At 42.5% G+C, this 17,083-nt stretch overlaps 1 protein-coding gene across 1 annotated transcript in view; it reads right to left on the bottom strand.

Moving 5' to 3' along the window:
* Positions 1 to 213: 213 nt before the first annotated feature.
* The window catches only part of LOC118082516 (fibroblast growth factor 18), a 117,244-nt gene continuing 100,374 nt past the window's right edge, over positions 214 to 17,083 (bottom strand). Inside the window, 1 exon segment of the mRNA XM_035110150.2 lies at positions 214 to 1,270. Coding sequence (XP_034966041.1) covers positions 1,004 to 1,270 — 267 coding nt within the window. The 3' untranslated portion in view covers positions 214 to 1,003.

Consider the following 17,083-nt stretch of genomic DNA (forward strand, 5'->3'; position numbering starts at 1 on the left):
AAAATCCATTCTACAATCCAGGAAAAGAGCAACCGAGCTCCTGGCATGTCTGATAATAAATTCCGAACTCTAATCTGGATAACCTAAATTCCATGAGCTCAACCCCAGGCAGCAAGTGTCGTTCGGTGAAAAGCTGAGGTTGTGGGAGGGAGGGGGGGAAATGTGTGAACAGCAGTAATACATGTGTGTGTTTTAAATAATTCCTTTTTTTTTTAATTGTTGAGGCAGTAATACTTGGTTCATGGAACTGCAATATACAGAGAGGTGAAATAAATAGCTTATATATATATAATATATATTTATATATATAATAGAGCTGGTTTTAAAATATTCCCTTATCATTGGTGTATTAGGTTATTTTACTTAGTCACTCGAAGGTCGATAGCAGCATTCTCCAGAAGTGAGCGAAACAAATGCAGGATCACAGAGCTGTGACACCTTATGTCGTCAGAAAGGGTTACAAAGGACTGAGGTACTGAGCCCTCCACGGAAGCTCAACGACTGATTGGCAGACCATCCTGTCTCGGTCGAGATCGCAGCAGACAATAAAAAAACAGATCACCGCAACACCAGAGAATCATCCGAGGGGTTTCGGGGACTTTGGGAAAGGTGAGCGTCGGTTTTCTTTGGTTCGTGGTTTTGGTTTCTACTCTTATTTCAAGGTGAACTCGTTCCCCTCTAGGGATTGGCTTGGAAAAGTCACCCATTCCAAAAGAGAAATAAGCACCTATATGTCAATCCACAGAAGGGGGAGGGGAAGGGGGCGGAGTCAATTTAAATAGAGCCATTCATTTTTGTTTGTCTTCAAGTCACAATAAATCTTTTACAGCTTCCCCAGTGGGTTTTTTTTCTTTTCTTTTCTTTTTCAATCCAGTCTTTAAAAACAAAAAATCAACACAATGTACAAAAATAGAGCTTCTCCCTTATTTTTAGTGTAAAAATATTTCTCTGGAACAGTCTATCTTTTGTAGTTCATTTGCATGACCCTGTCTTTGTCTATCTTTTAACTGGGGTTGGTGGGTCGTATTCTCCTAGTCCTCTTGGTCACTGTCGTATACTTGAAAGGTTTCTGTAATTCCACTTGACCCTTCGGGTATCTTTTCATAAAATGAACGTCTTGCTGGTTCTCCCGTGTCTTGGGACCTTTCCGGGGCCTCCCCTTTTTGGTGAAGCCGACGTACCAGCCCGTGTACTTTGCCGACATCAGCGCCGTGTAGTTGTTCTCTAGGACTTTCTCAATGAAGACACACTCTTTGCTGGTGCCGTCCGGCTGCAAATGAAAGAGGAAGAGAAAGTCAACCCAAATGGCAAATTGCTCACACAGCCAAAGTACACTTCATTCTGGGAACATCAATGGTGATGCCCATTCCTATAGCTGGTTCTATAGAAGGAGAGGAAGCTTAGGACGATTTGGTCCTGTTTATTATGTTATTATCTCTTCTTTATTAAAATTTGTATACCGCCCTATACCTGCGGGTCTCCAAATACATGGACACAAAATACATGATAAAAACAAAAACAAGAGCAACCCAATAATTCCCCACCTCCCCAACACATTTTAAAAGAGCATTGGATGTCAATTATCCAAAGGCCTAGTTCAGGCTTCCCCAAACTCAGCCCTCCAGATGTTTTGGGACTACAACTCCCACCATCCCTAGCTAACAGGGCCAGTGGTCAGGGATGATGGGAATTGTAGTCCCAAAACACCTGGAGGGCTGAGTTTGGGGATGCCTGGCCTAGTTGAAAAAGAACAGTTTTGCCTGGTGCCTAAAGGTATATAATGAAGGGGCCAGGTGAACTTCCCTGGGGAAAGCATTCCACAAATGGGGAGCCACTGCAGAAAACACCCTATTCTTGTGTTGCCACCCTCCGGACCACTCATGGAGCAGGCACACAAAGAAGGGCCTCAGAAGATGATCTCAGGGTCTGGGTAGGTTCATATGGAGAGAGGAGGTCATTGAGGTATTGCCGTCCTGAGCCATTTATTCTTATTCTTATTATTTTTAGATTAATTTTTATTGATTTTCTCATACAACATATTACATTATCAAACATTTAGTCTCATTACATTCGTTATCTTTACAAATTATCTATAATTCTCAAATAGAAATTCAACTTGGTATTAAAGAAAGAAAAGAAAGAAAAGGAAAAAAAAACAAGCCTCAAACCTAAAATTACAAAAAAAATCCAAAAATCAACTTCCACACTACTTTCTTCTGCTATTTTTAAATTCATATGTTTGGTTGCATGGTATAACATTCCTTATAGTTTCAGTCTATTTTCAACATTCTTTATATCATTTCTGAAACTTCATCATCTTTATATACATGTAAGGTATACTTTTTTACTATACATTGTACTTGTATTTTCTAGCTGTATGTCCAATAAAGATTTCTAATTTGTTGTTGTGAGTTTATTTCCTTCTGCGAGTAATTTCTTGTTTAAGATGTTATTTTGTTTCTACTATCTTGTCTATATATGTTATAAATTTCCCCCATTCTTTCATGTACACCCTGCTGCCTTGTTGTCTTATTCTCAATGTTAGTTTTGCAATGTCCATTTATTCCACCATTTTTCTTCTCCAGTCTTCTACTGATGGGATTAGCTCTTGTTTCCAGACCTGAGCTAAAATTACCCTCGCTCCTGTAGTCGCATATAGGAACCATTTGACATCATCCTTTGCAACATCTTTCCCCACCATTCCCAACAGGAATGCCTCCGGCTTCTTTTTTATTGTGTATTTAAGAACCTTTTAATCTCATTATATATGTCCTCCCAATATTCCTTGACTTTTTCACAGGACCACCACATGTGTATAAAGTTGCCTTCCTTAGATTTACATTTCCAGCATTTCGTATCTCCTGACTTGTACATTTTGTGTGACTTATTTGGTGTAAGGTACCACCTGTAAATCATTTTTTTAATATTTTCTTTTAAGATTGTACATGCCATAAATTTCATTCCTACATTTCATAGTTTAAAGGGCCTCAGAAGATGATCTCAGGGTCTGGGTAGGAGAGAGGAGGTCATTGAGGTATTGCCGTCCTGAGCCATTTATTCTTATTATTATCTAATAAGAAGGGCTGCTTGTATGCCATGATTGCGTGTTAAGACCCCAAGACCTCCCCAAAACACAGGATTTAGTTTAAGGTGATTGGCATAATTCTGGCCACAACTTTATTGATTACAGATTGCGAGTGCTTTGCTTAGGCATTGGTTCCCGACTAGCTGCACCTGACCTCAGCAGGGCAACACGGACGACTGGACACCGGCAGGTCAGTACAGGTAAACATCGTGGGGGAACATTGGACCAGGCGGAGTCTCAAGCTCACACCAAATGCTCCCAGGGGCTCTGGTGTGGCCCTAACCCCTGGAAGGGGATCGGACAAAAGCAAGGCGAGCCCCTGGATTCCTTTAAAGGAATACCCTTTCGTGCATTGGAGGGGCAGGTGTAACAACCTCCACTCAACTCCACATTGAAACAGAAAATAGCAACAAGAACAAAATGCAGAATATATTTTGTGAACAATGGAAAATTCGTGCAACTGTCCATAACATATACAGGTTGCAGAATCTAGCTGTTCTTCAAGCAGAATTTGATTGTCTGGCCACATAATGTACCTGGCTTGTTCCTTTGTTTAGCACAGAGTATACACAACCCTGTGTTACAATAAGTATAATATAGTCAAAGGCTCCTTTTGACTGCTATTTGTAAATCAGTCCAGAACATCATGCATGAAATTATAACTGCATCAGGGCTGCCAAGCATGGCTGGAGACAGCCAAACATGTTAGGCCTGTAAGGATCTGCTTCCACGGCTGGCTGTTTCCTCCTCTGCTTAAATTTCATCAAATCCTAAGTGGTTGTAATCATATGCGAAGTTAAGCTTGAAATAAAAAGTCTCCTGATGTGTCTTGCTTTTTTAAAATAACAAAACTGTGTGTTTTCTACTAAATATCTGGGTTATTTGGAGGCAATGAACAAAGAGTTTTGCAACCCCAATGATCAGAAGTCAAAATACTGGAATCAGGCAAGGTTAGGGTCTGAGCCTGGAAAATTGCATTAGCCACCAAAAGTATGCATTGCAGGATTCGTGCACACTGAGTGAAGAGATCAAAGTCAGGTCATGTACTTGAGGAGCACATGTTGGTGCTCAGATAAATTTAATAATTGTCTTGCTTTGTGCTGAATAGCACAAATGGATTTCAGGATTTGTTTCTGCCAAATTGGAGCCAAGGGGGGAAAAATTCTTCAGCGTGTCTCTGGAATGGATCGATTGCTTCTCTGCCGGAAATATACAGGGGAACCATAGTGTTATGAGTCCAGAGATCTGGAGCAATCCGTCATCTCTCCTTTGGTCGGACAACTTAGCTCAGTCGAGCTTTTCCTAATACTGCCAAATCAGCAAACTTCAAAACTATGATTGCTATCTTTTGAGTCCTGGATTAAATGAGGTTTTTTTAAAAGAAAAAGAAAGAAAACAGTATAGAAGAATTGAGTCAGATCTCCATACAAATATAACCAAAATGCAAATTCAATCAAATATTGGTCTAGGACAAATGCTTAGTACCTTTACTGGGAATGAAGTATGTCACAAATCAGGCTTGTTCAAGGATTATGCCCATAGCACTTCCGCTTTTAGAAGGAAGTTCGGTAGAAAAAGTGTTCTTGATTTCTCCTAGAACCAGTCTCTGGTTTATAACTCAACCCAATTAAGAAATGTTGTTCATACATCCATGCATTTAAGACTGCAATGTTGCCTGGGAAGTAATCCTGTTGAACTCAATGGGGTGAACTTCTCAGTAGACATGTATAGGATCGCCTTGTCCAATCCTTAATTAGTATACAGTCATACCTCGGTTTAAGTACGCTTCGGTTTGAGTACTTTCAGTTTAAGTACTCTGCGGACCCATCTGGAACGGATTAATCCACTTTCCATTACTTTCAATGGGAAAGTTCGCTTCAGGTTAAGTACGCTTCAGGTTAAGTACAGACTTCTGGAACCAATTGTGTACTTAAACTGAGGTACCACTGTATAATAAGATTGTAAGGATGTGGTCATGCTGCAGTTCCCACGGCCACCAACAGGCGGTCACACGGACTGCTGCATGATGGCAGAACAGCAGGCAGGTTTCGTAGGCATGCAGGTGAGGAAGGAAGCAGGTGTTTTAGGCAAGTCACAGAAGAGCAGCAAGGACAGGCTGGGGCAGCTTCCCAGAAGCCACCCTGCTCTGCAGTTACTGCACACCTCACACTGATAATGTCAATTTACAATGCTCGTTCCTCTGCAGTTTGCCTGAGCTACGATTTGGCCAAGCTGGCAGGGGGCAAACAAGCAGGGTGGTGGGTGAGCACAGAGGAGGGAACCAGAGGCAGGTGGAGGTAGGCAGGCTTGTAAGTGGAGTAAAAAGGTTCAGTACGAAGCGGGCTTGCAAGCCTCCCTGCGCACCTGCTGCTGCTGCTGCTGCTGCCGCCGCCGCTGCCGGGAAGGAGGGAAACAACGGGGAAAATATCTTCCCTCCATCATCATCCTCCCCCATGCTCTTACAATGGCAGCGGCTGCATATGAAAATGCAGTCTTCCTTCTTTCTCTTTGTATCTCTTTGTGGCAGTGGAGTGGGGAGGAGAAAATTAAGTTGATTTCTCTCCTTCAACTCCTTCCCACCCTGCAGACATCTTTTCTCTCCTTCTCACGGCAGTACCACCAGCAGCAGAGGGGAAGGGACAATGAAGGGAAGGGAGACCAGTGGTCAGGGAAGATGGGAATTGTAGTCCAAAACATCTGGAGGGCCGAAGTTTGGGGATGCCTGTTTCAGAAGAACAACCTCAATGACAGCAGAGAATGAAGTCCTGGTGGTGGTTGTTGTTTTTGGAAGGGGGTTATTTTTTCAATTGCTACCGGGCAATGAGGTGATAAGCCTGTACGGCTACTGCTTTTTTAAAAAAGCAAGATAACATTGACTTTATGTTACAACATAGTAATGGGGATAAATTAAGCACCTTGATGGGTCATATCCGACAGGAAGGAAATGGAGTTGAAAAAGAGCAAGTGCCCTTTGAAAAGCCCCTGGAACACTTACTGGATTGTTTGTCCGGAGCATTTGGTTAATTATCTCTCCGGTAGTAAACAAGGAACATCTTGAACTGAGACTAGGCAAATCTGCTGAAACATTTGCTACTCTTATATTTACATTCCGCAAATCGGCCAGCTACTCTCCTCACCTTTTATAGTCCAATTTGGTCTACTTGGAGCTTTGCTTTTACGTTGTAGGTTCTCTAATCTGAAGGATCAAAGGACAGTCTGTTGCGACTGCACAAATGCTCTCTTCCAAGCAGTGCCTTTAGTTGAAGACGCTCGGCAGAATTTCTCTTAAACTATGGGGCCATCAGAAGGGTATCCACAATTTACTCTGAAGGCAGTCGTGCAGATTTCATAAGGACTTACTCCCAAGTTGAGGGATTGTGTTTTTGGTGGGCGGGGTAAATTCATTTTTTTAAAAAAGTAATTTTTATTTGCATTTTTACATACAATTCAAAAAGAATAGGTAAAGAATATAAGAAATATAAAAACAAAACCACAACAAACTAAGGAAACAAAACAAAACACCTAAGGACTTCTTTTCCTTCTCTGATATCTTTTTTTTTCTTTTCCCTCTCCATTTATTCCAAGTTACAAAGTTCTATACTTCTTGCTAGTTATCTCCTACTCCCTCTTATACTGCTGAATTTATTCAAGTCCTGCTAATCTGTTAACTTGTTTATACTGGTTTTTTTAAAGGGGTGGGTGGTAAATTCAGTTCATTTCACTTTTTAATATCAACTGCTCCAATTCACGCTTCTCGAAACAGCATGCAAAAAGCATAACAATCCTTCGAAATGTGTGCTTCTCCAAATTTTGAGATGCAGCTGTCCAGCCAGATAAATCATTTACAAAAATGCAAATAAGTGGGGGGGGGATGCATATATTAGTGAAAATAAAATACGAAAACGTGTTGCATGAAGAAAAATTCATTGCACAATGTGCCTGTTGGGCAAAACTGCATACACAAAAGTGTTTATTAGAAGATATGCACACTTAAAATGCTGGTGGGTTTTCATGAGGGTAGGGTTGCCAGACTCAATAGAGGACAGGACTTCTGTGCCTTTAATTGCCCTGCTCTCTTTTGAGTCTGGAAACCATAAAGAGAAACCAGCAGACCCTTTGTTTAATTTCCAAACAAAGGGTCTGCTGGTTTCTCTTTAAGGTTTCCAGACTCAAAATCAGGCATCTCCAAACTGCGGCCCTCCAGATGTTTTGGGCTACAACTCCCATGATCCCTAGCTAACAGGACCAGTGGTCAGGAATGATGGGAATTGTAGTCCAAAACATCTGGAGGGCCGAAATTTGGGGATGCCTGCTCAAAAGAGAGCAGGGCAATTAAAGGCACAGAAGTCCTGTCCTCTATTGAGTCTGGCACCCCTACATGAGGGTTTTTGTTTGAAAAAAAGAAAAGAATTGCATACTTATGTACACCTTCCTCCCAACTATGTGTACATGAAATAGCAGCCTGAGCCAACACAGAGGAAATGCAGCAGTGACAATGTTGTACTGACTTATTATTTCAAAAAATGTAAACATTCAGCCATCTTAGAAGGTGTTTCTTTAAAAAATGGGAAGAAAAAGGCCTCAGCCACACTCACATCAAATTTGGCATGTTTGTGTAACGCAGCTGTTTTTGAAAAGATATAGAAAAGGACAGGGTAAACAATGCAGAAGAAATCTTCATCCTTGCAGCTGGGAAACGTTCAGTGAAATGGCCATCCTAGCCTCCCCACTTGAACATAGGTAATTATTATTATTATTATTATTATTATTATTATTATTATTATTATACCCCGCCCATCTGGCTGGGTTTCCCCAGACACTCTGGGCGGCTTCCAACAAAATATTAAAAATACATTAAAACATCAATTATTAAAAACTTCCCTTCTAAAAGTCAGCTAGTTTTTTTATTTCCTTGGCATCTGATGGGAGGGAGCTCCACAGGGTGGGTGCCACTACCGAGAAGGCCCTCTGCCTGGTTCCCTGTAACCTCACTTCTCGCAGGGAGGGAACCGCCAGAAGGCGCTCAGAGCTGGACCTCAGTGAGATGAGCGACGTGGGTGGAGATGCTCCTTCAGGTATACTGATATTTTAAAATCAGGTTCTAATATTGCATTTTAATTTTGTTGAAGGAAGCTATGGGCTTGATCCCTTCTCCTTTCATTTCTCTCCTCCTCTGCCAATATGAATAGCAGAGCTTCATTCAATGACGAGTGACCCAAAATTTCCGAGAAGAGGGGTGTCTGAGAAGGGAACTTCACTTCCCCTCCCTCAGGAATAATCCGTGAAATCTTCCACCCTCCCCTGCAACTTTGCCACTTGCAAACAATGTGGAGAATTTTAGCAGACTGTTTTCCTGTTACCCTAGTTTGGATCATGCACTCTATTTCTTGCCAGGGGGATACGACCAGGGTTTCTAAGAAAACAATCAGTTAACCAGTATACAGTACTTTTATAAACTGACCTAAACAGTTGCACGAAACCTCAAATCACCAAGCCCATGCTAGGATTTCCAGTAATCTTTCGAACAGTCCTGTAAGGTAGTCAAATACTGATATTGCAATATTGTAAACTACGGGGATAATGGACCGTCATAAGCCATTTAGCAAGCTGAAATTTGAACTTCTTGCCTTGTTCCCTTCAACAGCATACTCTCCACTTGTTTTCAGAATGCTCTGTTTGGTGAAAAAACAGAGGTCCATCTGTGCTGTTTGTTTTTTAAGATACTACCTCAGAGAACAGTGAAAACACCCCGACACTCAACAGCGTTTCTGTCTTCACCTTTATCTCCATTACTTAGTTAATGGATGTTGCTTACATTCTTCTCCACTTTAGCCTGACTGGCTACTATGGGGATGATATGGCCTGTTCTGCACAAGGGGCAGAATGAGATGTCAAAAACTGCAGTGGTTGAATGGACCCAACTACTTCAGGATGTGGTGCAGGAATCATGTTTTTAATCCCCCGCATACACCTGTTGTTGTTTTTTTAGATAAAAAAATAAATACAGGTAAATTGAAAACTAGCATGCCTTCCTCTGATGTCCTCACTCAGGCTCTTTCAACTTTCTACTCCCAGGGGCCCATGAAACTGAAAATTGTTGAGGCCCGCTAGTGACAAAATGGTGGTTCAGGGGCATAATATGGTGGCAGATGGAGACCTAATCAGTTGGCAATTGCTGAAATCATTTTCTGCTGATATCTAATGGCTACATTCTTTGTCACTGCATTTTCCTTGCAGTAAGGGGTTCCAAAACTCCGCTTTCTTCAAGCTAAGTACAGCCTGGCCCCGTCCTGAATTTAGACAGAACTTTCTGATTGAAAGACTAAGCTGTTTCATATTTCTTCCTTCCCACCCTCACCTGCCTCTCAAAGTATTTTTACCTATCTTCTGTAATTTCGTCTCCCATTCTCCTTTCACACTCAACTTCCCCATCACCCACCCACCCCCGTGAGGGAAAAAAAATCCTTGGGTCAATGTTTTTCTTTTTTTCTCTCTCTCTCTTTTGATGTTTTTTATATATAATGTTACTCTTTTTGTATGCTTGTATTTTGTGTACTTATAGTTTGCTTTCCATATGGTTTGTTTTTATTTCTTTTTGTTTTTCTGTTATAAAATTTAATAAATATATTTTTAAAAAGAGAGAGAGAGAAATCCTGCATTTTATTTCATTCCTCCTCCCTGGTCCTTTTGTATTCATTTCTTCCTCTTATAATAGCTTGACGCTCTTCTTCCTTTAATTGTAATTATCACTTTTTAATTTGTTTATTAACAACAACAACCTTTCATCTCTCATTTCTTTCAACACTTCCTCTGCCCCTTCCTCCCTCCCCCTCCCTTAATTCAGCATGCAACTTCCTGATGCTTGCTGTGGTCCAACCAAAGGTGATGACACCTCTAGGAGGTTGATCAGGCAAGCGAGGAAGCCCTGGGCAGGATGTGTCACTAAAAAACCCACCTGAAAGGGTGGATCCCAGCCCTCTGTTTGAAAAACACCGTTGGCTTTTAATCATAAGGTGCTTTTTAAAAAAACAATGGCTTCCTCAACTGTAGCCTAATGTTTTGCAGTCTATTCAACCCCCTCAAGTTTCTACCACCTCATTCTGCTGCACATATAGGCCAGAAAGCAGGCTCCACCATTGGGCAGAGTGAAGCGGTGGCCTCAGGCAGTTGATTTGGGCTGACATGAAAGCGCAGCAAACTAATTTGTTTATATTGTATCTTGACTCCCAAGGAGAAAGCAGGTTCTCCCCTTAAGGAGAGCATGGGTTGCGGAAGGGTTAACAAGACGTTCCCTGGTCAGTAGGGGTGGGTCAGTTTGGATGGCCACTGAGGGTATGTTGCTGGGGGAGAATGTTATGTTGCTAACTTTGATTGACAGCCACAGCCTATATATGGGTGCAAGCAGCTTGCGCTTTCGCTTTTGGGTGCTTGCAACAGATCTCCCTCCCTCCCTCCCTCCCTATATTTAGGTTTTTTTTGCTGCGCTTGACGTTGCTGTGCCTGTCATGGGGTCGTACGTATTGCTGCGGGGGCCTAGTAGGAATTTTGCCATCTGGCTGATTGGCTGGTGCCAGGTGGTTTTTGCCTACTACATAGCAAAATGTCACAACTTGTAAGGTTGGCGGTTAGGCATTGGTTCAAATTGGATGGTGGAGGGGTAAGGATTTGGCTGGGCCTGCCCCTCAAAATTGCTGCTGCCTTTAGGGGTATTCCATTAAAGGAATCCTGGGGATCCACATGTTTGTCCGTACCCCCGCTAGGGGCTAGGACCGCGCATGAGCCCCATCGGGGAGCACCTGGGGGAGAGGTCATAGGGCAGGCATCCCCAAACTGCGGCCATCCCGATGTTTTGGGCTACAACTCCCATGATCCCTAGCTAAGAGGACCAGTGGTCAGGGATGATGGGAATTGTAGTCCAAAACATCTGGAGTTTGGGGATGCCTGTCATAGGGCGTGGTGCCCTGCCCCAGCCTCTCTCAGAGGGTGCTTACCTATCCTGACTTCCCCAGTTCGATGGGGAGTCAGATCTGTCCCAGGCGGGGGACAGATGGCATGGGAACCGATGCCTAAGCAACCACTCACGTTCAGTTGTATTTAAATAAAGCTGTGGCCAAAATTAATGCCAAAAACCAAAACTTAATTTTCGTGTGAAGTGTGAATTATTTGGTGGGAAGTCTTGGTACCTCGGCACGCAAGTGCTTGTGGGATTTTCTGCTAGACTTGTAGACTAGCAAAATGTACTGAGCTAGCCCTGAGAGGAAAATCGAAATTGGATCTAGTCTCCCTTTCCTCACACAACACTCTCATGAAAAGAACCCCCCCCCCAAAAAAAGCTCTTCCTTGAGCAGATGTTACCTCCTGGGTCCAGAAGGGTACCTATGGATCAAACCCTAAAATTCTATGTGCATTACACCAGCATTATGTTCTGTGTACCATTATCAGATGTTTCAGGGGAAAGGAAGCGATTTTTTTTAAAAAAAAAAATTTTAAACCCAGCTCACTACGGCATCAGAGTAATAACAACTAATAAATCTATCGAAAATCTTGGCAGATTGTTGTGGGTGTCAGGGAAGATTGTTGATCTGGAGCTACATCTTTTGCATAATGAAGCCATTGCATCAAACTGTCGTAAGAATATTCCGTTCTCAGCTGTCTGACTCCGTGCCAAGAAATCCTGAAAATATTACCATCGAGATTCCCTATGGCCTATGCATTTTCAGCTGCTTCATAGCACTGAAGGCCAGGCCATCCCTAGCAGTAAATGAATGCCAAGTGTTACTCATTACATGCATTCTTCCTCCAGCATGCTGGCCTCTGAACCTGAAGAATCCTCTGAGCCGCATACTCGGGAGTCTTGGCAGAGAGCTCAGCAAAGATGTTGGAGGGGCACTGCAACAGCTACGCAGGCACAGAATATCCATTTGAACGGGAAACAAGAGAGGTCGTATAATCATGGAGTTTTACACTGGCCCACCAGATTGTTTTCTGCTGCTCCAGAGAAGCAGACACGGAATAATGGATTCAAACTTCAAGAAAGAAGATTCCACCTAAACATTAGGAAGGACTTCCTGGCAGTAAGAGCTGTTCGGCAGTGGAATTTGCTACCAAGGAGTGGGGTGGAGTCTCCTCCTTTGGAGGTCTTTAAGCAGAGGCTTGACAGGCATATGCCAAGAATGCTTTGATGGTGTTTCCTGCTTGGCAGGGGGTTGGACTGGATGGCCCTTGTGGTCTCTTCCAGCTCTATGATTCTATGATCTCCATTTGTGCACAATATCCATCTGTTTGTGCAAAACTTTGCACAACAAAACAACTCCACGTTTTCTAACAAAAACAGGGAAGAACAGAGGGAAGAACTCAATGAACGGATGCTCTAATGGCCTGTTGAATGGGAGGCAGAAATCAGGGAAATGGTACCTGTGCTGATTCCATGTGCTGATTACAATCAGACTGGAGAATATTCCCCCAGGTGCTGATAATCATGGAATCATAGTATCATAGTGTTGGAAGGGACCCCAAGGGTCATCTAGCCCAACCCCCTTGCAATTCAGGAATCTCAACTAAAGCATCCATGGCAGGTGGCCAGCCAACCTCTGCTTAAACACCTCCAATGAAGGAGAGGGCACCCCCTGCCGAGGGAGTCCATTCCACTGTCAAACAGCTCCTAGAAAAACTTGGTGCAGCTGTGTCCCACCACTGAAAAATGCTACTCTTAATCTGTAGTCAAATTGCTCTATCGATGAATGTGGAATGAGGAAGAGGCAGAGAGGAGGGCAAAGGGAGGGAAATCTTCTCAAAACCCAAGATAGGAAGTATTTTTAAAAAGCCCTATTCAGGCACTACCACTCTAAGGCAAAACAGGTACAGCAGGGCTGCACAGACAGGTGTTTAGCCCCATTTTTGAGGTTACACAACTGAGGCCTCATTTGGACCTCTTGCTGTTAGTTCTCCTAAACGTAGATCGGAATCAACTGGTAGGACTCAGGGATCTGCAAGGGTTCCTAACTCCCAACAGTTTAACAACAAAACGACTTCTCCCCCAGTTGAGTGCTAAAATGAGGGCAGCTAACCAGAAACAGACTTCTGTGTGAAATGACAATGAGGCATCCTGTTCATTAATTCTAGCTTTTATGCCTGGCCCTTATTGGTAGATCTTGTGGTCCTGGTGAAAAACAAACAAACAAACAAAAACCCAAAGCCGATCTGGAAAGCCTGGACTCTGCCCACTTCACTTCTATGTGCTAAAAGTCTCCCTTGTGATCTCCTCCAGCAATCTGATGTGAAAAGCTGCCCCTGATATCATCAAAAGTCCTGTTCATTGAAGATGGCGCTCAGATAAGGACCGTGGGGTGTCAGAATGGGAAGAGAACTGTGTCCATGGTTTGGCTGAGTTAGCAAAATTCCTACCCTCAATAAACCTGCAACCTGTATCTTTCGGAAAAATCTGAAGCACTTTGAAGACAGCACAAACTGAAGATAATATAAAACAGCTTAGCAGAGATCTTAAATATTTACATTTTATTTTATTTTATTTTATTTTTGTTCTACCGCATGTCAGATTAACATTTCATAGCATTTTAAAAATTACCTACCTGGCAGAGTAATCAATTTGGAATTCAACCACAACAGAAAGGTCATGGTTTATATACATTAATAACTTTCCATTTTTAAAATCAAAATCCAGCTCAACTGACAGAGCAAATGTATGCCCTGAAAGAATGATGCCTTTACTGAATTTTACAGTCACCGATAGAATGATCTGCAGCTTTTCAAATGTCAGCAGTGGAGTGTGTGAAAAATCCTATTACCTTTACTTGCTTCATATGTTTCCTTTAGTGATGCTGCAATAAACTGCTGAACAAATTCAAATTTTGATGTAGGTATTAGGGGGGTGTGTGTCCCAAATAACGAGGCAAATCCGAGATATTCAGGGTAGTCTTCCATAGTACCTAGTTAGATGACTGGGGTGGTCTACTTCTTTGTCTGGACTTTGGAAATCCCACATATCCTCAGCTGCCCCCCTAAAAACCTAGGGAGAGAATGTGATTTCTGTTTTCCCTAAAATGGTAACGTTTGCCCTATATTTTTGAAACATTCCAGGCTTCATCCCCTCAGAAAGGGTGGCCATGCCTGCAATTTGCACCAAATCCTGGCCAAAAATACAAAAAAAGAGGTCGTTTATTTAAAAGAGAGAATAATAATAATTTATCTATACCCTGCCCATCTGGCTGGGTTTCCCCAGCCACTCTGGGCGGCTCCCAACAGATAAAAGATCAAACATTAAAAAACTTCCCCCAACAGGGCTGCTTTCAGATATCTTCTAAAAGTCAGATAGTTGTTTATTTCCTTGATATCTGATGGGAGGACCTTCCAGAGAGTGGGTGCCACTACCGAGAAGGCCCTCTACCTGGTTCCCTGTGACTTCACTTCTCACAGTGAGGGAACTGCCAGAAGGCCCCTTGGCGCTGGACCTCATGTAAGGTTCCTTGCATGAAAATCCTTGGGTGGACCTCCCTCCCATCAGCCCCAGCTTGCTTAGCCAATGGGCAGAGATGATGGGACCCAAAGAACACTGATTCGGATGTAAGACTTCCACAGATCATCTAGTCCAGCCCTTTGCTCCAAGGCAGAATAGCCTGTCCTGAAAACATCCTCAACTAAACGCTCAGCTAATTTTACCATGAAGGATTAAGTCAGCTGGCATTGGGCTGGTCCTCAGCAGTCATTTCTATTAACTTGTTTTGAATTCTTGCATTTGCATTGAAATCACGATCTAGGGAAGGAAAATGCTTGCACAAGCTACCCGGAAAGTTGACAAATCATTACGGAATGTGCAGTCGGGTGTGGAGTCAGACACACATCCCATTGAAAGCAATGGAGAACCCAGGCGGCATCCACATTCGGACATATAGTCCAGTAGCATCTTAGAGACCAACTAAGTTTGTTCTGGGTATAAGCTTTCATGTGCATGCACACTTCTTCAGATACCTTCAGAATGATGCATGCACACGAAAGCTTATAGCCAGAACAAACTTAGTTGGTCTTTAAGGTGCTACTGGACAATTTATTTTGCTACCTGAATCTTTACTTTACCAGGTGTGTGTAGGGCTTTCCTTTCATTAGTGCCATACTTACGCATCCAAAAGCAAATTATAAGCTAAAACGTTTCGTCATAACTGAATAGATTCCCCAGTGAATTCACAACTGAGCCATACAAAGTATTGTGTAAATCTAAGTAAAATGCCCTGGTGTTTTTCCTCCAGTCGTTCTCTCTATAATAATAATAATATCTTTATTACGGTCATAGACCAGCAAAAAAAAACAAAAAACCAATAATACGTAAAATAGATAGTTCTTAAGTATCATCTTTGAGCAATACTGTTTCATAATCCTATTTTAAATTAAAATTAGGTTAAAAGTTAATGAGGGATAGTTCCCTTTAACTGTTATCCGCTATGAATTAATAGGCGGCTTTATCACTGTTATTGATTGATGTCACGGCGTGTCTTAGTCTTGACGCGTAGTAACCAAATTTGGCTACATTCTTAGTGCACTCTGGATTAAAATCTGCTAGTAGGTATCTAGTAAGCATTTCAGTTGAGCAGCCTGGTAAGTTTTTTAACAAGGGATCAATTAACTCCTTCCTCATGTCTCGATACAATGTGCAATGGAGGAGGACATGACTTATAGATTCAATCTCCTTGTTATCACAAGGACATAGTCTCTGTTCTACCGGAATCTGGAGATATCTACCAGTTAACAAAGTCATTCTCTCTAACTTTCTTAGACCTTCTCTCATCTAGGAAGACATATCTCTTTTGCAATCACATTTAGTTTCGAAGGTGGAACACGTATCGTTTTTAATTTGACAGACTAATTGAGGTGTAACTATGAGTTGCTTCACACTTTGAAAACAGGGAGGGAGCCCTGTATCTGCTTTTCAGTGGTTTGGTATATTTGTTACCAGAAATGGCTGTAAATATATGCTTCAGTCATGTATTTTTATGTGTGGGGGAAGAGTCACAGGTTTGGAATTTTCACCCCAGTATTTGGGTTTGGGGTGCTGTCGATGCTTTTAAAACCATGGTTCCCAACATGGGGCACACGCCCCGCAGGGGAGCAATTTGAGAATGAGTTATTAACAGTTAATGGCCTTTTAGGCTTCCTCCAAGTGAATAGGAGATCCCTTTTTGAATAATAAGAATTATATGTCAAGGGGGCGGGCGTCAGGATTTTAGAGATGGTTAGGTGGGGCAAGGCCAAAAAGAAAAGAAAAAGTTTGGGAGCCACTGTTTTAAAATGTAAAGGTAAAGGGACCCCTGACCATTAGGTCCAGTCGTGACCGACTCTGGGGTTGCGCGCTCATCTCGCATTATTGGCCGAGGAAGCCGGCGTATAGCTTCCAGGTCATGTGGCCAGCATGACAAAGCCGCTTCTGGCAAACCAGAGCAGCACATGGAAACGCCGTTTACCTTCCCGCTGCAGCAGTTCCTATTTATCTACAGTGGTACCTCTACTTACGAATTTAATGCGTTCCAAACACACATTTGTAAGTCGAAAAAAATTGTAACTTGAATCCCATAGGAATGCATTGGGAGAAAAAATTTGTAAGTCGAAGCAACCCTATCTAAAAATTCGTAAGTAGAAAAAATCCTATCTAAACTGCATCCAAGATGGCGGACAGAGCTCCATTTTTAAGTAGAAAAATTCGTAAGTAGAGTTATTTGTAAGTAGAGGTACCACTGTACTTGCATTTTGACGTGCTTTCAAACTGCTAGCTAGGCAGGAGCTGGGACCAAGCAACGGGAGCTCACCCCGTCACAGGGATTCGAACCGCTGACCTTCTGATCAGCAAGCCATAGGCTCAATGGTTTAACCCACAGCGCCACCTGGGTCCTCGTTTTAAAATGAGGAACATCCAAATGTGAAATCGCCCATCTGCCTGAAACAAGGGGCACCAAGCTCTTCCTTTCTCTTTGTGAATAATAACAATTAAAAGAA

The sequence above is a fragment of the Zootoca vivipara genome, chromosome 3, assembly GCF_963506605.1.
Source record: "Zootoca vivipara chromosome 3, rZooViv1.1, whole genome shotgun sequence".
Taxonomy (NCBI): domain Eukaryota; kingdom Metazoa; phylum Chordata; class Lepidosauria; order Squamata; family Lacertidae; genus Zootoca; species Zootoca vivipara.